At 35.8% G+C, this 21,171-nt stretch overlaps 1 protein-coding gene across 1 annotated transcript; it reads left to right on the top strand.

The window, feature by feature from the left end:
* Positions 1-9,783: 9,783 nt before the first annotated feature.
* Positions 9,784-20,813, top strand: spi1a (Spi-1 proto-oncogene a). The gene is made up of 5 exons (XM_062991645.1): positions 9,784-9,927; positions 10,277-10,367; positions 12,425-12,597; positions 16,377-16,533; positions 19,194-20,813. The coding sequence occupies exons 1-5, from the start codon at positions 9,910-9,912 to the stop codon at positions 19,502-19,504; spliced, it is 750 nt and encodes a 249-aa protein (XP_062847715.1). The 5' UTR covers positions 9,784-9,909; the 3' UTR covers positions 19,505-20,813.
* Positions 20,814-21,171: the final 358 nt, after the last annotated feature.

Below are 21,171 nucleotides of genomic sequence, written 5' to 3'. Positions count from 1 at the left end.
AGTGTAAATTATTACTATTAAATAAATATTAAAAATTAGAATTATTTTCACTACAAGAACAAGAACAATAATAATAATAGCAACAACAACAGTAATAATAATTATAGCAACAACAACAATAATAATAATAATTCACACTTTTTGTACAGGCCAGATGGAGGCAATATTGAGAAACTTGTTCATATAATAAATGTGGCATTGTATATACTTATAAAACATGTTTTAAAGTTTTAAAAATGATCCTAACATTGATGTTCTGCTGTGATAAAGCATTCAAAAAGGAATGTTGTATCCAATTTGCGCAAAATGTGTCTGGTGCACTGGCATTGCAGTGATGTATGAAAACATCTTTTAGATAATTATGCTTTTAAGTTGCAGTTATGTAAACAGCTCAATAAATTCTTAACTGAGTATGTCACATACTGTTACAAAACTGGCAACCTTTAGGTTACTTGAAATGAAAGGATTTTTCTCTATTTATTACATCAATTTACCTTTGTCTTTTCTATATTGACTCAAATGTTTAGCTTCTGAGAATGCTGAGATTATTATCTTTATGGCAGGATATGTTTAAGATAAGATAATTGTGTATGTAATCAATTTATGTTCATAAATACTACACATCCCTGCCCAATTAGTACGGTTAGTTCAATAACCTGGGCATTTGTGCTACACCAGAGATGCACTAAGACTTATATTAAGGAGGAAAATACAGTAATAAGCAATTACCGCAAAAAGTTGTAGCAAATCAGCAGAAAAAACAGCTAGGCTGTGCAGCAATCAATATTTCTACCCTAATGCAAAACTTCTCTGCTTTAAAAGAAAGAGATGCAGATATTTAATGAGTATTCAGACAAATAAGAACAACAGTCAGTTATATAGACGTCTTTAGCAAGTCCTTTGTTGACATACTGAAGATCATATGCCCATCTTGCCTCCATCCCAACTTTTTTGGAATGTGTTGCAGACCTAAAACACTGATTTATGAACGGGGCCACTCTGGAAACAGGGACATAATGCCACCTCTGGGGCAATTCCCTCTTCCAGGGAGATTCTGTCATAAGGCCTGAAAATGCTGTGAGTTTCCAAAAACAGCTAAGAAAACTGGACCAGACCTAGCAGCCTGGTTTCAGAGCTAAGCAGGTTTACCAGATAGAGGAGCTGGCAAATGTGAAAGAGAAGCCATGACATGAAAAGTAAATTAATGCTAATAATTAATAGGAACCAGCACATCAATGATCTGCACCTCCATGCCCCCTCTGCTGATCAAAAATGGCAATGCAGAAGGGCAAAACTGTCAATACCTGCTGTATTTACCACCCTTATGCACCCTTTAAGCTATAAATGATTTTCTAGTGTGTTCAATATTCTAACGTGTTCAAATTATTATATATGTGTACAGTGTTTTCTTATTCTGTTTTCTTTGTTCTGTCTTACTTCCTGCTGTCCAGCATCGCATTTACATAAAAACATAAAAGTGGGGTGTAACAATGATGCTGTTGGTGATCCTCAACTCTATTCATGGCTTGGTGTTGCTGGTTTCGATCTTCAACTCACTGTGTGTAAAGAGTTTACTGTGTGTATGGAATTTTAAAGTGTGTTGTGTGTGTGTTGTCCTGAAACGAACTGGCACCCTGTCCAGGGTGAATTTCTGCCTAGGGCCCAGAGTTTGGGTGGTGCTGTACCCATTGCAAGTCTGACCAGGATAAAGCAACTAGAAAATAAATGAATAAATAAAAACATTTCTTTGGTATTATGATTTTGAGTCAAGAATTATATTTGTCCAGCAGATGGAGACAAAAAACAGCCTTCACCCATCTTCACCCCAACAAGTAAAAAGAGATGTGATTTCACACGGTATTATAAAAGGTCTTTGCTTTTGCTTCTTGTGTCTGCATATCATTTAAAACTAGAGAAAACAATAAACATGGGCAACTAATATCCAACCACTCAGAAAAAAGAGGAATATTGTGATACAGATTTTTTATTTTCTTTTTTGGCAGGGGAAGGGTGTGGCCTTGAAGGGAAGACTGAGGCCTTGAAGGGAAGACTGAACTAAGATTCTTTAGATAATTTAGATAATTTGGGACAGGTGGAAGAAAACAAAACCATTGGGGGTGCATGTATCAGTGGGGGTGCATGTATCGGTGCATGTATCAGTGCTTTCCTAGTGCAGATCTCATGCCCAGGTAAATATGGAGGGTTGCATCAGGAATGGCATCCTGGGTAAAAACCTTGCCAAATTAAATGTGCTGATCTAAACTTATATATACATACTGCATTGGTAACCCAACCAAAGCGGTATGTGTAAATATGACTTCCAAAAGGTGCAACAGCCAACATCAGTCGTGGTATTAGTTTTCATTGTTGCATATGTGTAAAGGTACCATAAATGCAGTGGCATGTTTTTGGGATTTTAGACAGACATATGCTACCATTAAGGCAATATAATTTGCCAGGTTATTTCCCAGGTAAAGTCCATGATTATTTTAGCAAGACAATGCTAGGCCTCATTCTACATGAAACTGGAAAATATTTATTCTAACCATGATTAGGCAGACCAGTAATCACACCATTTAAAAAAATAAAATAATAAAATAAAAAGCTGAGAGACAGAACAGCAACTTTGGCACAAATACAGAATGTGATGAATAAAGTGAGTGACTTCAACCAGAAAAGAATTCAGTAATAAGAAAGCTACTTAAATGTATCTACAACAAACTTGTGTCCAGATAAACTGATTCAACTTTGTGGATTTGTGTACCTGGATTATTGAGCATGCATCAAGAGACACTTAATTGTGGTCTCAAAGGACAAGTTCCTGTCTCTAAACCACTTAAAGAGCAAAATGCTTGACATGGGCTAAGGCACGGAAACATAGAGGACTGAAAAAAGTCCAGTTTACTGATGTATTTTAAGTTTAAGGTTCTTTATGAAACTGATAAAAGTTATTGCAGTAACAAAAAGATTTATGTAAGATACCACAGTGATACCACAGTGCATAAAACCAACAGTCAAGCATGTGGGTAGAAAATTTCAAGTCTGGTGGTGCGCCTTTTTGAGACCGAGGTGCCTGCACAGAATCAACTATTCCCTGACAAAGAATTCCCTTTCCATTTTTCAGAGATATGCTATAATCTCTCGTATGGATTTTTGTAGAGAAGACTTCATACTATAGCAGTGTAATGATCCGAAACACACATCAAAGCTTAGCAACAAAGAAATTCATCTATTGCTAAGAGTCATATACTTTTCTCCACAGTCACCTGACCTAAACTCTATCAGGCATTTATGGGGGATCTGGAAGACAAAGCCAAATATAAATAAACATTATACAGTGCTCTTTGGAATACAGAAAAATTATATTGGGCATGTCCTGTTTGCCATCATACGAAGAAGCACAAACTGTCTTCCTGCCACAGCTTTTTGTTGCGGTTTTACGATTGAACTTGAACAAGGACCATTTATACTCAATGTTCCTGACTTCACTCAGCAGAGAGCAGTCCTTTCAAAGGTGTACATTATACTCATCTCACAATAAAGTGTCTACCATACACTCCCAATCAACCCAGAAGGCTCCTCTGGGTTTACCAGAAACCTCCAATCAATGCCCAATGCGGCAAATCCGACTCAACACCATGTGGTGATCAGCTAACAGCCTTGACAGCATTGATCACATAATCAATCAGTGACTTTCAGCCTGCTGTAGTACACAAATGAGCAGCCCTGTGTTTGAACGTGGTGTTTGTTATTGGCAGTCCATTACTCACTCAGAATTCTCACCTCTCAAGTTCAAATCTGGGATGCCGATTACACCCTTCCATATACGGTATCTTCATTGTTCCCAACATGAGCATTAAAATCTCCCCAGCAGAACTAGAGAGCCAAGTCAAATGTATTTGTAGAGCAATTTTGACATTGTCTCAAAGCAACTTCACAGAATGCAGGATCAAAAACCACTGTTGAGCAATCTGAGGGCAACAGTGGTAAGAATAAAACTATCCCAAAATAGGGGTACCTTCTTGAGGACCTGCTCCACCTTCTCCAGGAAGGCTAAATACTCTATCTGTCATAGACTTAAGAAGGCAACCCCTTTTATCTACCGGTACAAACTCCAACCTTGTGGCCCTCAGGCACTTACCTGGGACCAGTCTCCATTAGGAACTCCAGAAAGAGACCATCTCCATTTGAGACGTGGTACCAAAACCAATGCTGTAAGGTCATGTAAGGCTGACCATATCTAGTCCATATTTTTACATTTCACACACTGACTCGGCCTCTTTCTTTGCCAATGTTTCAAATGTTTGCCAAAGCCAGTTTCCATTGCCAGTTTGTACTCTGTCTGAAACTGTCCACCCGACAACTGCCGCCAGGCTGGCATTGCACCCAATCCTCACCTTCCATCTTGCATGTAGATGGGTGGCCAGGTCACCAGCCACTCACAGGTGAATACCATCACCAGGCTATGCTCCAGAAATGGGTTCTGGAACCTTAATCTAAGCAGGGTACACAAGTCTTTGTCTACACCTTTCAAGGGGGATTTTTTAGATCATCTTTTGTCTGACCTCTCCCGTCAGACCTGTTCACCATGGGTGGTTCTACAAAGAGCATCATATTTCTGGTGGCATGGCTCAAATGATCACTGAAACACATAAGCCCCTTCACCACTACAAGGTCCCAATTCTTAAAGGTGTGAAGGTGTTTTTAAATAAATTAAAATCATTAAATTGAATAAATAATAATAAAAAAAAACTGTACTCACAGTGGTTTAAGTCAGAGATGGGGAGGGGGCAGGGGCAGAAGGGGCAGAAGGGAGCTGTATGGGGCTGAATGGGCTTTTCAAAACTGCACATACCTGAGGCTGGGTGTAGTGCATCATCACTCAGTGTGGTTAGATTCTACAGGAAGTTTGTCTACAGAGATAAGGACAAAACATCCAACTGTCAATCACATCCCAGGCCTGCAACACTTCAGCTTTAGTGTCATCATCTTCTGCATTGTCTAGGTTAAAGAGAAACTATAAGTGTGTGTGTGTGTGTGTGTGTGTGTGTGTGTGTGTGTGTGTGTGTGTGGTGTGTGCGGATGTGTACAGTATGATTGTTGATGACAGTTTAATGTTAAACAGTATGGTTAAATATAATAATGTATTTTATCGTGTTTTTCCTTTTCTGTCTGCATTTTCTGCTAGTTTATTTACATTTACTGCATTTAACAGACACTTTCATCCAAACCAAACTTTAGAAAACTTACTTTTACAGTTGAAAAGATAAAATGTTGTATTGTTAGCTAGATAAATGAGATTTATGCAGATTGGATATGGAGGGTGTATATTCAAACCTTTGTTTTCTACATTGGTGGATTAGTAAATGGACTAAGATAGTTGCAGTGAGGATGGAACCCTTCTGGTCTGTTGTGCAACAGAGACAGTAGATGTGAACAGATGTAACGGACTTCCTGTGGTGCCAAAAAATACCCTGCAATGCAGTGTTGGGAAAACATGAGAATACACACATAATTTGCACACACACTTACACACACCTACCCAAACATCAGCTCCAAATAATAGCATAATTATATTTAATGCCATGATATGTAACATATTTGACAATGTATGTAATAATAACAATGTTATACTGATAATGAATTTTCCAGCAACACAGTTGATTTACTGACTGCAGCGAAAAATCTAATCTGATTGCTCCAGCATTTATTCACAGTTACACATTCACCATGAGGAAATGAATCTGAAAGTTCCTGACTTCCCCATTTTTGCATTGTGTGTGTGTGTGTGTGTGTGTGTGTGTGTGTGTTGGGTGAAGAGGGAAGAGGGAAAAGATAGTTTTGGTCTGAGTGCAAAAAATATGCAAAAGAGTATAAAAATGTTCATAATTAAAAGTATCATTGTATTTTAATTGGTTATTATTGGTATGAGCACCTTTAAACTGCATTTCATTTTGGGTACACTCATATATAAGTTATAAGTTGCATTTTTAAAACATTCTTCATTGTAACCTGTTGGTTATATTTGTTTTGATATACTGTATGAAAATAATTAAAGCTATGAACTTAATCACATTTTATCTGTAATGTAATTTGTTACTTAAATTATGTTCTGCAATGACACACAAAACACTCACTCACTCACTTTCGTAACCACTTATCCAATTAGGGTTGCGGTTTGCTGGAGCCTATCCCAGCTTTTTTTTTCCCACCAGTCCATTGCAGGGCAGACATACATACACACACACACACCCATTCACCTATAGGGCAATTCAGTGTCTCCAGTTAACCTGACTGCATGTTTTTGGACTGTGGGAGGAAACGGGAGCTTCCGGAGGAAACCCACGCAGACACGGGGAGAACATGCTAACTCCGCACAGAAAGGACCCAGACCGCCCCGACTGGGGATCGAACCCAGGACCTCTTCCAGTATAAAAACGTCACAAAATGTACAGACCTTATTTCATTAACATACCTTAATCATTTAATTCTCTGCAATAATTATTAGAATTAAAATAATAATCAAAACAGAAATATTTCCCTTTTTAACTTAAAGGGGAGGATTTCTATTTCTGGTGGTGTTTCTTTTTTATTTTGATAAGTATGTGTTGTCATATTTTATCATCATTAAATCATCAACCCCAAGAAAAACTTGGGATTTTAGGTTCTTTCTGCTATTCAGTCATCATCCAGAATAAATACACAACATAGGTGACCAAGGCAAATGAAAGTCCGCATATCATGTATGCACTGAAAAAGAGCAGACTCAAAGCAAGCAAACTGTTTTAAGAAAAAGGTTTGTAAACCATCAGGAATTAGATGGATGCCTGCATACATACATGTGTTCTACTCATCATTTAACCAAAGTAATAAACACACTCTGCTCAAACTAGTACCACAAACTATTGTATGTAATTCATTTATTTAAACACTAATTATCCTCCATCCAAGCAGAAAAAGTATATAAAACATCACAGTGTATAACTGATAACTCTTTAACCGATAATAATAAACTGATAATAGACCATTTTAGGATTTACATCATGTGCTGTCATCTCAAATGTATAAAGATTTGAAATCTCTCTTGCTCATTGTCTTTTTTGTTGTATGATCTGTGTGCTCCAAAGGGTCAGTGTATGTTTTTGTTTTATATTAGGGCTTGGTCTTGTTTTATTTGTATTAGTTGTGATGTAATTTATATACTTCTTTAAAAAATAAAGGGAACTCCTAATCATTACACTATAAGTCAGTTAAACTTCAGAAATATCAATCTGTCCAGTGTGAAAGCATAAGCAATCCATTTAAATTGATCACTTTAACCTGGTTTGGTACAAATTAAAATGACAACAGGTGCACTGGAGAGGCAACAGCAAGACAACCACCAAAAAGGAAATGGTTTTGAAGGTGGTTGTCACAATTGCTCTCTCCTTATTCTTTCTGACTGATTTTTTCTTTACTTTTGCTAGTGTCACTACTGGTTACATGAGGTTGTACCTGCAGCCCATTCAGGTTGCACAAGTAGTCCAGCATTTCTAGGATTGCACATCCATACATGTAATTGCAAGAAGGTTTGCTGTGTCTCCCAGCACAGTCTAAAGAGCATGGACAAGATACCAAGACACAGGACGTTACACAAAAAGAGTTGGACAAGGCCGTAAAAGGGAATCAACCCAGCAGCAGGACCGGTATCTGCTCCTTTGTATGAGACAGAACAGGAGAAACACTGTCTGAACCCAAGAAATTGACCTCCAACGGCATACTGGTGTCAAAACCTGACTCCATATGCGTGGCATGAGGTCCCAACATCTGTGGGTAGGAACTGAGCTCACAACTCAGCACAATGCCGCTCACTTGGCATTCTCCAGAGAACACCAGAATTGGCAGGTCTGCTACTGGCAACCCATTCTGTTTACAGATGAAAGCGGGTTCACTCTGAGCATGTGACAGATGTGAAAGAGATATCATGGTGAGATTCTGTGGTGAACATCATGCTGTCTGTAACATCATCCAGCGTGAACTGTTTGGTCTGACTGTCAATATAAAACATTTTTCTTTGTTATCAGACTGTCCAAAAGTTTATTTTCTTACTTACTTTAGATGTTAATAAAGTAAATGTGAAGCAACTATGAAATCTATGCATTAAGCAATAACTCAAATGATCTTGGATGTACTTGTTGATATCAGAATTATAAAGCTTTGATCCATTATATTTCAAAACAGTTCTTCATTCAACTAAAACCTTAGATTTATGTGTAATTATAATTTTAATGTATTAAAATTTCACCCTTTTTCTAATGCTAGGGTGTGGTGTTTTGATATTGGACGTTGTGCTGTGAAAAGCAACAAAGATGGGAGACAAATGCCATGGATTTGAATATGATATTGTGTGTCTATAGACTTTGGGCTACATGGTGTATGCAATATTATTTACCAAAGTTACCAAAAACACAATCCTAACTCTGAAACCAAACTGCAAATTTACAATCTAATGCAAAAGAATGGACACTTTCAAATTTCTTGTTGTGCTCATTTTCCAAGCAAAAATAAGTTTCTGCACAGTATTTATTTGCTATAAAACATAAAAACCAAATGTGTCATATCTTTTGTACTTGCCACTATTTGTTGGATTTATGCAAATAACAACTGTGCATTAAAATGTGTAGATGTTTGTAAATAATTTCTGGACCACTGGTGTCAAATAATAATCAAGTTATTATTAAGTTTTCAGACATACTTGTGCAACTATAATAAAATTATCTTCAATGTTTGGCCAAAACAATGGTGGAAACAGCAAGCCAGGCTATAAAATCCCCATTACGGAATACCGTTGTGTGGGCTGCATCAGGAGCTACTTCCTCAAAAGTAGTGACAACAGTGGTTTGCTTTGATTAAAAAAGGAACAAGATACTTTTGGAACTTCACTTTGGTTAACCCTAACATTTGACACTGTTTATCTAATACAATGTATTATCTCTAACAGAAAATTTCCCTCGCATTGCTTGGTTTTTTCATTTGTATCCAAATACTCGGTAAACCAACAGCTCAAGTATTTCCCTTTTCCCAACAACTCTTCCGTATGAATCAATAACGTTTATGACTATGTAAATTTTATCTTAATTAAATGCTTTTGTTCTTATCTGGGTCATCTAGGGGCTGACACTAACCCTTGGTGAATGGCAGGAAAACTCACCAAACAGTGTGCCAATCAATTGCAGGGCATCACACCATTGACTCACTCACACCTAGGAGCAATTTTGAGCAGCCAAACCGCCCACTGAAATGTATTTAGCAAGCCTGGGAACAGTATAAAGTGAAAATTAAAAGTCAAATTTAATAAATCAAACTCTTCACAGATAGTGACCAGATCTGTGGTTTGAACACAGTACAATTTTCAATTGGCCAGGAAAAAAAATCAACTTAAATGTTGTTTTTGTCATAAGTATAAAAATATTCCTCAAAAGTGCTATAGCAACACTAATTTTAGGAACTCAAAACACTTGATTTAGCTTGAAAGCCATTATACAAATTCAACATATGTTAAATACAGTAATTACCAGTATAACACCAACATGTCATTTATATCCTGAAAATTAAACATCACAAACATAAATCATTATGTACAAAGACAGCAAAGATGTAAATGAGAACAGAATTGGTTGCTGTGAAGTGACAGGACTAAAAAGTGTAATGCCGTTACACTCATAGGCTGCATCATTTTAACCTGATCAGAATCAGGAACTCCCATTGCAGTGTGAAGCGTTAGTGAGGGGTATTATAGTGTTACTTTAGACACTCCTGTCACCATTTCATTTTCTTTTCTCTATTAGGCTTATAAAAATAAAATAATATAAAATAGTGCAAAACAGAACTGTAGCTGTAACTGTATGACTGAGAAGATTACCTGACAAAATGGATGTAATTTCTTCAGTAAGTAACTTTTTTAACTATAATGTAAACATCTAGGAAAGGGATTAGATACTTAAGCACAGATGCCTAACACTAAATATTTATAACATGTAAATATTTTATATTGTATGTATGTAACAAGTTGTTTGTCTAATGTGAGCTGCTGTAACAAAGAAATTTCCTGCAAAGTATCTGTCTGTCTAACACCTTTTTAAACTACTATTTCTCACAGTTGTACTATACAATAGTGGAAGGATTATACAAGTAATTAGATTAAAATAAAATTATGTTGATGTTTAATAAGAGAAAACATTTCTGCTGTGTATGTATGCTGATGTTGTTGTTTTGTTGTACATTTTGAAACTCTTAGTCATCAGAAGAAATTATTGCATATGATCAAGTTTACCGGCCACCTTATGATTTTTACCCATACATACCCCCTGATGCTGATGGTCATATTGGTAAGTAATAAAAATAATTGTTGTTTTTTAGTTTGTGCAATTTTTTTTTGGCTTTTTATTGGTAAATACTTTAGACAAAGGCATCAAAAACAAGTTATTTATATTATTGTTGGTAAAAGACAAATTTTCTCAGATTTAAGAACTAATGGCAATAACTAATCATCACTTACTTAAGAACACATGGATGTTGTACTTAAGAATGATTTATATATATATATATATATATATATATATATATATATATATATATATATATATATATATATATATATATATATATATATATATATATGTATTATGCCCTGTTCAATAAACAAAAAGCTTTTAAAAAGTAATTTCTAATTGGTCTTTTCAAAAACATTGTTTTTTACATTTATATTTTATATACCTAACATTTAACCTTTGTTCATTTTACTTTATTTTATTATTATGTGAAATAATAAATTTCATAGATATTTACAAGTTATACAACAAGGTTCACATTCTATACAAATCTTTCTTCTAATGATGCAAGAGGTCTGCTTTTCAAGAATTTTTTGTAATGTATCTGGTTAACTGTAAAACCAGATTAGAAGAAGAACGCTTAATGTGCTAACCAATTTGAGGGACTTTTTGCTGCTTTGTGCATGTTGGAATATTGTGGATTTATTGTGTTGTATTTCTATACATTTCTACCTTTCTACCTTGCCTTGGTGGACTTTGAGATATGCTTGGGATTATTGTCCTGTTGAAAGATCAAATGATGCCCAAGCTTCAGCTTTCTCACAAAAGGCATGACGTTTTCTTCTAGAATTTCCTGATACTTGATTGAATCCATCTTGCCCTCCACACACTGCAGGTTTTTAGTGGCAGAGGAAGCAAAGCAGCTCCATAGCATCATTAAATCATGCTTCACTGTAGGCAGGGTGTTCTTGTCAGCATATGCTTCATTGTTCACCCTGCAGACATACCACTGATCCACAGGCCTGAAAAGTTCCAGTTCTGTTTTACTGGTCCAGAATCCCCCAAAAATATGTGGCTTATTTATATGGTTTTGAGCATACTGGAGCTAAGTGTTCTTGTGCTTTTGGGCCAGTAAAGGTGTATTTCTTGAAGTTTGGTCATGGAGGCCTTCAGTGTTTAGTATGTGCTTTACTGTGCAAATGAAAACCTCAGTGCCAGCTGCTACCAAACCTAGCTGTACATTTTTTGCAGTCTCTTGAGGCTTTTTTGAGGCTTGACTTAATTTGCTTACCTCAATGCATTTATTGCATTTAACAGAATAATGGCTAATTGATATTTTTGTAAGTAAATCATATTTATATACTTTTCATAATGCACTAGCAGTAAGCAGGTTTCCTGTGGTTTAACACATTAGTCTAATATGTAAGCCCAAATGACTATTAAGTGTTAAAAATAAATGTACTCAAACTTCATGAATATACTTACAATTATTCAGCTGAACTTAATAATACTGTAATATCCAAGTCTGTGACATTAGGGGGAGGGGCTTCCACTGACAATTTGCACAGAGCTCCCAGCATATTTAGCATCTAATAATTATTACTAAAAGTTATTCAAATGTAAATGTATTATGCTTATTGTGGCATGTGGTTTATGTGGTAGCATTACTTATGTACGGTCATGCCTATACAATAATAAGTTATCTATATGAAGCTACGTTCACCAGCCTATTATAATAAACAGTTAGACTTAATTGGTCGCAGGTTTCTTTTTATAAAGAAAACATTAGAGTTAAATAGTTTAAGGGCAGTTTTTTAAGTTGCGATAACTGATAATACATTTAAATAAGATAAAATCATGCATATCAGTTTCTGCAATACTATATAATTTACAATTATTCTACAATTGCTGCAATAATTCTTTCTTTTTTTTAAATTAAACTCCACCCCATTTAGACTTGATTTTGACTTGATCTTGGCTATTTGTGGTCATTGACTGATTCAATGTTTTAAAATCTAACAATAAAAAACTATTAGTAGAGTAACCTAATTCTTTCATTTATTTATCTTCTAATTCTCTTAAAAACACTAAATATTCTTCTGTTTTGTTTCCAGAAAGTACATGGGATTACCACCCTGATCATACCCACCAAACTGAGCTGGAAGTTTCTTCTAGTAGTCACTTTGCTGAACTGCATCCTGCCACTTATTACTACAGTGATGTGGAGTCCTACCACCCACCTCTGGATTCAGGACTAAGTGCTTTTGTTCCTGTGGTTGGTCCTCAGGTTAATCTTCTCATATCTTCTTATAAACTAACATTCATATCATTTATTTAGTTCCAATTAGTCTTTAATTAAAAAAATAAAAATAAAATGCACTGAAATTGTGTTATAACATATATATTATTAAATAAGGAGTTCTCTGAAGTGTTTCCTTAGCTTAGCATGCAACCACTTTTCCTCTTTAAAGGCTAGTTGCCTATGTTTAACATACACTGCCATAAATTTTGAGACTTCCCATATGCAACATGAAATTAACTATTTGCTCTCTTTGGAACTGTTAGTTAGAGCTCATTTATAGACAATCCATGCTATAGGTGAAATCAATAAATAAAAACTCACCTCTGCAGCTGTGCTTGTACTCACTTTAAAGTCAAAACCCTTTTCATGTGGTATATCAATTTGTCCACTTGTAAATTGTCTGTTTATAATGTTAAATACACAAGCAACACAACCTGCAGTATAATAATCTAAAATCTCAAGTACAAATGAGTTTGATGCTTAAAGAGTTTAATGATGTTGAAGACAATGAGTGATTGTGAGACATGTGATGAAACGTGCTGAAACTTACACAGATGAGCATGAGACAGGATGTGATAGACGCCATCTGCACTGAGAACCACTGCAACACTAAACTCACTTACTGATTGCTCAATGTGGTCTTTTCCTGACTGAGGACTGTGGTCACTGGCATGGCTCAATCAGGGACAGACAGCAAAATCAGTGTGCAAACACACACATACATGCACGCACGCACACACACACACACACACACACACACACACATGCACACAAAATACACACAGTTTTATTTAAAGTGTTGATCAGGCTATTTAAAAAAATAAATTAGCTAAGCTATAAATTACTTCATTAGTTACATGGGCAAGGGATTACATTGGAAATCCTTTTACAAACACTACAATACGGAGTTACATTCACAAATGCCACTTAAAATTTTACTTCGCAAAAAAGAACCCTTATGTTAACCATGTCCAGAAATGGCATTGAGTTCTCTGGGCTCTGAGGTATCTAGGATGGACCATCACAGTGGAAACGTGTATTGTGGTCAGATGAATCAGCATTTCAGATCTTTTTTAAAAGAAATGGACACTGTGTGCTCCGGATCAAAGTCAAAAAGGACCATCCAGACTGTTATCAGCAACAAGTCCAAAAGCCAGGGTCTGTCATGGTATGGGGCTGTGTCAGTGCCCTTAGCAAAGGTCATTTACAATTGTGTGATGGCAGCATTAATGCAGAAAAGTACATTGAGATCTTAGAGCAACATATGCTGCCTTCAAGACGTCATCTTTTCCAGGGACGTCCATTTCTTTTTCAACAAGACAATGCAAAACCACATGCTGCACACATTACAAAGGCATGAAAGAGGAGGGTACGGGTACTGAACTGGCCTGCCTGCACACCTGACTGTCCCCTGTAATGTTGCACACCTTAAGACAAAATAACACCTAAAACACTTAATTGCTTGGTATTCTGGGTGTCAAAATGTCTTATAAGTGTTGTAAGAAGGAATGGCAACATTACAAAGTGGTAGATGCTTTACTATCCCAACTTTTGTGGAATTTGTTGCAGGCCTGAAATGCAGGAATGGAAATATTTTAACAAATAAAAGACCAGAAGAAAACAAAATATCTTGGGTCCATACTGTATGCAATTAAATAAAAGTAAATGTTTCATTTTCCATACTGCCCCATTTCTTCTGATTTGAGGTTGTGGATAGCTACACTACAAACCGTGTGCCAGTAAAAAGGGGTTTATATGTGATAGACCAGCGCCTCGTTTCCCAGTGTGCAATCACTCATTTCACCCAGTTTTTCAGGTGGAAATCTTTGGAAATGCATTTAAAGTCTAGCTGCAACGCAGTAAAAGACATGGAACTTCTCTGTGTTCATATGGATAATAAAACTTTAAAATCAACATTAGCATATTTGTTTACTTTTAATTTTGATTGTTTCCATAGATTTATAAACCCACAAGGATATGTTAAGTCAATGTAAATGTCAGTAAAATAAAAACCTACAAATGATAAAAAAGCAGTGTTAAAAAATGCAAATTACTGCAGAACTCCAACTAGTCCTAAATAAACAGTTTACTAACTACAATGCACACTGTGATGTCATTACAACAATATAATATGATATTAGTCTTTTTCAAACCAGTCACCCAAACAAAATGCACATTAATAAAGTAAACAGATTCACCACGAAACATGTTTGTTGGATAGTAAATTAATAATATATTTCACCATTTGCTTACTTTATCTCCTGTTTTTATTCTTTAAAGATGTATGTTAAGCAACTGCTGATTAATTGGTCCATCAGTAACACTAAGATTTCTTCTCAAAGCTTTTGGAAGTGACTTGACAGTAAATGCCTAAAATCATAAAACAGTCCTTTTGGTATTAAATTCAAGTGACTTGCAATCTTTGTATAACTGTGATGTATAACTGGATCAAAAATACTTTAACTATTTGCACTACTACATGCATTCAGTTCAAAAATAGTGGCACAAGCAACGTATTACTGAGAAATGCTGAGACAAAAATATAACATATTTTAAAAAAATTAAAACGGCATCTTTAAACTGTTTTAGATTGTTTAGTTAGGTTGTTATTAATAAGCAAATTCATTTAATAAGCAGAATATGAAATTAGCTTTAATAATATCACAAAAAATATATAGCTAAGACTTAAAACTGAAAATAAATGTATTCTTGTGTTGCAGTTTAAAAAAAAATCTTTCCTAACACACAGCAGTTCCTCTTTCATTATAAGTATTTCTGTGGTTTCCAAGTATGGGATTGCTGTTTTGTCAACATAGCACATTTTAGACATTCAACAATGATGGAACTTAAAACTGAAATTAAAACACAGTAACAAAAATAGACTGCCTGTAAGTGGCATTTGTTATGTTTATACATAAGAAATACACCAACCAGGCATAACATTATGACCACTGACTGGTGAAGTGAATAACACTGATTATCTCTTCATCACGGGACCTGTTAGTGGGTGGGATATATTAGGGAGCAAGTAATTTTATCCTCAAAGTTGATGTGTTAGAAGCAGGAAAAAAAATTTTTTCTTGTGGGGTGTTCCCGGTCTGCAGTGGTCAGCCAAGGCTCATTGATGCACATGGGAAAAGAAGGCTGGCCCGTGTGGTCAGGTCCAACAGATGAGCTACTGTAGCTCAAATTGCTGAAGAAGTTAATGCTGGTTCTGATAGAAAGGTGTTAGAATACACAGTGCATCAGAGTTTGTTGCATATGGGGCAGCAAAAGGGGAACCAACACAATATTAGGATGGTGGTCATAATGTTATGCCTGATTGGTGTATATTGTAATTGTTAAAAAGGAAGGATTTTGTGTGGCCTGAAAAACAAATTGAATTTACTGAATATTAACTGAATATCAAATTGAAAAACAAACTAAATACCTTATAATAAATATTGTGCTTTTTTAATTGATCCTCTTTTATACCTAAGACACCTGTGCCAGAACGAAAACTGGGCCATCTGTACAAAATGACTTTTTTATAGATTTTCTGTCTGTTTTTGAAGTGTAAGGGAGGCTTCTAAATGCATGTTGTGAAATTACTGAAACTGCTGTAAACCCATGGGTATAACCTTATGCATGTTGTAATATAAAAGCCCTAAAGAGGTGATTGACCCAATCACTATGCCTCCTCCTCTTATGCAATGGGCTCTAGTGTACCTGCTTCCGTCCTGATATTTATGATTAACACAAAGCCATATTGCTCTCGTCCACAGTTTGCATATGTGTCTCACCCCCTATACCAGCACTCGCCTCCTGTCCACTGCAGCACAGACGATGAAGATGCAGGGGGACATAGTCCACCATTTGAGGTGTCTGAGGGGGAGGAGGACCATGATGAACCACATGCCAGTACCTCCACTGGCATTGTAGGTAGGAAAGAAATTAAAATGTGTAATAAAAAGTTTTGCCTGCGTATTTTACCACTAAATAAAAAAAAAAAAGCTAAAATGAGGTTAAATGGGTATAAACATTGCCTTCTGCTTACTGTTTGTGAGGAGTTTGGATTGATCTGCCATGCTGTCATTCTAGTGTGTGGGTTGGCTACTCTAAAGTACCACTATGTGTAAGTGAATGGGTAGTTGAACTGGTGTTCTAATTATCTCCTTAGCTACTAAATCAACCAGTTAACTAAATTCAATTTGTGTTACATTCCACAAGATACACCCAGGCATGATTACTGCCATACATGTTAAATCTAAACATCACTAAAATAGATTCAAATGCAGATGCAAAACTGAAATTTTAAGTCTCAAGTCTGGAAAGGGTTACAAAGCCATTACTACGGCTCTAGCACTCCAGTGAACCACATTAAAAGCCATTGGAGAAAACTTTGAACAGTGGTGACCCTTCAAAGAGTGGCCAAACTACCAAACGTTCATGAAGAACACATCGAATACTCATCCAGGGAGTCACAAAAGTGGAACTTTTTAAAAAACAAAATACAGTGGTACCTTGAAACTCGATGTTAATTGGTTCTGGGAGTGGTGTTGAGTTGAGTTTCAAAGTATTGTTTCCTATAAGGATGTATGGGAAACCTGTTAATGCATTTCGTGGTCTTGTGGAACTGCATATATTTTAGGCTAATGTAAAATAATGGGGTTGTCTTTGACACTTATTCACTAAAATTAACACAAACATAATATTAAAACACTGAAATACAATAAAAAAAAACAGTTAAAATAAATAAAAACACAATAAAACCTGCACTTTACCTTTACTTCTTTATTGTTTCCTTATGCTTTTTAATAGTGGAGATGCTTGATCTTGGAGTACCATATTCCGTTCGGTAAAGGTGCATTTACATGAGTGCTTTTCCGCTTTTTTCCATGTTAAGTTCTGTGGCGGTGCACAGACTTAAGAGTGACTTATTGTACTAAAATAACAAGCAAAGAATTTCATTAGTGGAGAAAGTGTTAATGAGTAGTATTAATTAAGAGAAGTTCAGTGTTCCTATTAATCCACTTTAAGCTTTTTTTTTTGTTTAGCCATACGCTTTTTAGACTTGAAAAAGTTGACTTACAATTTCTCAGAACCATAACACAAGTATAAAAGTGAAATATACAGCTAAACATAGATACATGTGGAGCTTTCAGAGTGGATTTGACAGTTATTCCACACAAATGCAGATTCGTCTCATATGCGCACTTTGACGACGTTTGACAGCACCGCTCAAGTCAAGTGCTGAACAAAACGGCAGTTCATTGTTAATTTTAAATTTAATAAATAATTGTTTAAATAAAGGCTGAACACGTCACATTTAAGGGTACAAATGTCTCCATAAAGTGCATCAGGTTTCAAAGACTGAGTTTAGGGGATGTCAAGTTACAAAGTACCACGGTATTGAATGAAGGTTCTGAATACTTTTGTAAATAAGAGATTTCAGTTTTAAATTATAATAGTTTTTCAAAAACATTTTAGGTTAAAAACCATGTTTTCACTTTGTCATTATGGGCAATTAAGTGTAGATTAATGTTTAAAAATAGCGATTATGTCCATTTAAAACTAAAAGCACAACACAAACTTTGCAAACAGTCAAAGGGTCTGAATACCTTGAACATTGACTGTATATATAAATACATATAATGTTTAATTTCTACAAGGTGGACAGTGTTGAAAAATAAATAAATTGCACTATAATGGGTGTACCTGATCAAATAAACAATTAGAAGTGGGTGTTGCTAGTAAAGAGGCAATTGTTGTAGGTGTAGTTTCTGGGAATCCAGTAGGAAATTCACATTACAAATACTACATGTGCTTTTTTTACAAACCACAGAAAAAGAGTGTAACATCAGATGAATGGGAGAATCCAGAGAAATCTATTAAAAAAGTGTTTTCCCCATTACCTAAACAACGAATAATGAGTTTTCTCTTGGCACAACTTTTAAAGGTCAATCTCACAGTGTGTTACTCATCAAAACGTTTCTAAAAAGTCATAAAATCATAAGTAGTCTTCAGTGAAATGTGGTTTAATAGCTTACTAACTTTAGTACACTGAGTGGTACTAAATAAAATATAGTGCATATAAATGTCATGTAGTGTGCAATTCAATTAAAAGCAATAAGGTCACATTTTTTCTCAGGAAGACCTTGGTTATTTCAGCAAGACAATGCCAGGCCTCACTCTGAACCTGCAACAACAGCGTGGCTTCGTAGACACAGAGTGCATGTGCTTGACTGGCCTCCCTGCAGTCCAGATCTGTATTCAGTTCAAATGTATGCTGCATTATGAAGAGGAGAATTAGACAACAGCGACCACAGACTGCTGAGCAGTCTCGTATATATTATAGTTTATCATTTCTACCTTAACAAAATCATCAGTGTTTAATTTGTTGAGTTTGACAAATGTGTTCCAATAATTTAATCACAAAGAACTGAATAGATTAAAATCCCGGGACTGCCATAGGATACATAGAAGACAAAATAAATTTGACTTGACTTGATTTCCCTTACAACTGACTGTAAACTTTTGCTGGTGTCATGCTTCCTACTGAAATGTGAAAAGTTATGAGTATTTTTATTTTGGTCCACCAGGTAACAAGAGGAAAATGCGTCTTTATCAGTTCCTTCTGGAGCTGCTCAGTGATGGGGATATGAAAGACTGCATTTGGTGGGTGGACCGAGAAAGAGGCACCTTTCAGTTCTCCTCCAAACACAAGGAGACGCTGGCCAGCCGTTGGGGCCAGCAGAAGGGCAATCGCAAGAGAATGACCTACCAGAAGATGGCCAGGGCCCTGCGCAATTACAGCAAGACAGGGGAAGTCAAAAAGGTCAAGAAGAAACTGACATATCAGTTCAGTAGTGAAGTTCTGAGGAGGATGTCAGCAGAGAGAAAATATCACTGAAAGAGAAAGAGAGAGATCTAGAGAGAGGATGAACAGATGAAGTCTCTGTTTCTGAAGAACACATGCTGAACATTTCCCCCAACTGCTTATCTCAGGGACTCCACAGATTTTAGGATTATGTCTATGGCTAAGTATGGAACCTAAAATGTTATGGGAAACTAAAGTGAACTAATATTACATAAATGATTGCATAACTCTAAACTACAACTATACACATAGCTTGTGAGGATAAAGCAGTGGTTCTCAATCTGTCAATCAGCTTGGCCTTAACAAAGGTCAAAAGCAAGGCATTTACATTAATTACTAATTTTTATCATTGACTTAAAAGCATGCAGCTCTGTAAACTACTGTCATTGTTTGACAAGGCATATTTCAATATGTTAGGTGTTTCCACCAGTGTGCATAATGTAATTCCTAATAAATAGACCATGGCTTATTAACAGTTCAACAAAATTACAATAGAAAGTAAAAACATCCACACTCCTTGTAGGACTAGCTTTGATCTATTTATTACAAACATTATTTTGCCAACTTACTCAATTTGTTACAACAACTAGGTAAATTATGAATGTGTATCAGTTACTTAATACAGATAAACAGTCCATCTCTTGGTGATGTTTTTAATATGATGGAGTCTGTCCACAGAATAAATGAAATAAATATCTAGCTTACAGATTTGAAATGCACTCGTTACAATGGCCAGGAACACACCAACTGTGTTCACATGATACCAGCCATGTTTCCTATGGAGTGAGGCAGTGCACATCTCACATTTACCATTCACTGCTGTACTAAATCTGACTGAACTTTGACCCGGTATTTACAAACAAATAATTCCAGTAGTCCAAGTTTCAGAGGTTTATGGATCAACCGTTTCCAGGGTGGAACACCAAAATGTGCCTTTATGAAACAGCTAAAAGTAAAAGGGCCGAATTGACAAAATGCAGTATGAGACTAAAGTGGAATTCTGAGTGGTCTATGTGGTGTAAATCTAACAAGGCACATTTTACAAGGCAACATCACCAGCACTGTAAAATACACTATATGGACAAAAATATTAAGACACCTCTTCTAATCTTTTGAATTCACATATTTCAGCCACAACAACTGCAAAGAGGTGCAATATATAAAAAAGGTGCAACTATATAAAACAATTCTATGTTCCTAACTTTGCAGCAACAGTTTAGGGAAGGTTCTCCCCCTGCACAAAGCAAGGTCATAGAAACACTGTGAACTTGTTTACTTCAAGTAATGCACATCCATTACATTAATACATTGGATTCACCTCTTGGATTTTTGTGCACTTTGTGTTGTGGATTTCATTTTGAATTAATATAGTTGCTATTTTTTACCCATTTACACTTAAAACAACAAATTTTTTATTGCATTTTACAAAATGTCCCAACATTTCCGGTAATGGGGTTTGTACATAGGAACAGGAAACAGGGTTATTTTAGAAAGCTAGACGTTATTAAGCAGGAACATCCAGGAACAGGATGTAGCAGACTGTAAAATGCTATTAAACTACCACTAACTAATCACTCAAAAGTGCAGTTCGGCAAACGATTGTTCTTTTGCATACTATGCTGCATAATACAACATTATAAAAACAGTGCCCCCTGTAGGTTTAAAACTTCTGTTGCATCCTCAATATTTACAACTTATAA

This window comes from Trichomycterus rosablanca, chromosome 1 (genome assembly GCF_030014385.1).
Source record: "Trichomycterus rosablanca isolate fTriRos1 chromosome 1, fTriRos1.hap1, whole genome shotgun sequence".
In the NCBI taxonomy this organism is placed as follows: Eukaryota; Metazoa; Chordata; class Actinopteri; order Siluriformes; family Trichomycteridae; genus Trichomycterus; species Trichomycterus rosablanca.
The sequence above is the reverse complement of the archived record's forward strand: the minus strand, read 5'-3'. Positions and strand labels throughout refer to the sequence as shown.

What these genes read in the sequence shown, in the direction of transcription:
- spi1a (XM_062991645.1), top strand. An exon ending in TGATGCTGATGGTCATATTG is followed by an intron (nt 10,368 to 12,424) that starts GTAAGTAATAAA and finishes TTTTGTTTCCAG; the next exon opens with AAAGTACATGGGATTACCAC. An exon ending in TTCCTGTGGTTGGTCCTCAG is followed by an intron (nt 12,598 to 16,376) that starts GTTAATCTTCTC and finishes TCTCGTCCACAG; the next exon opens with TTTGCATATGTGTCTCACCC.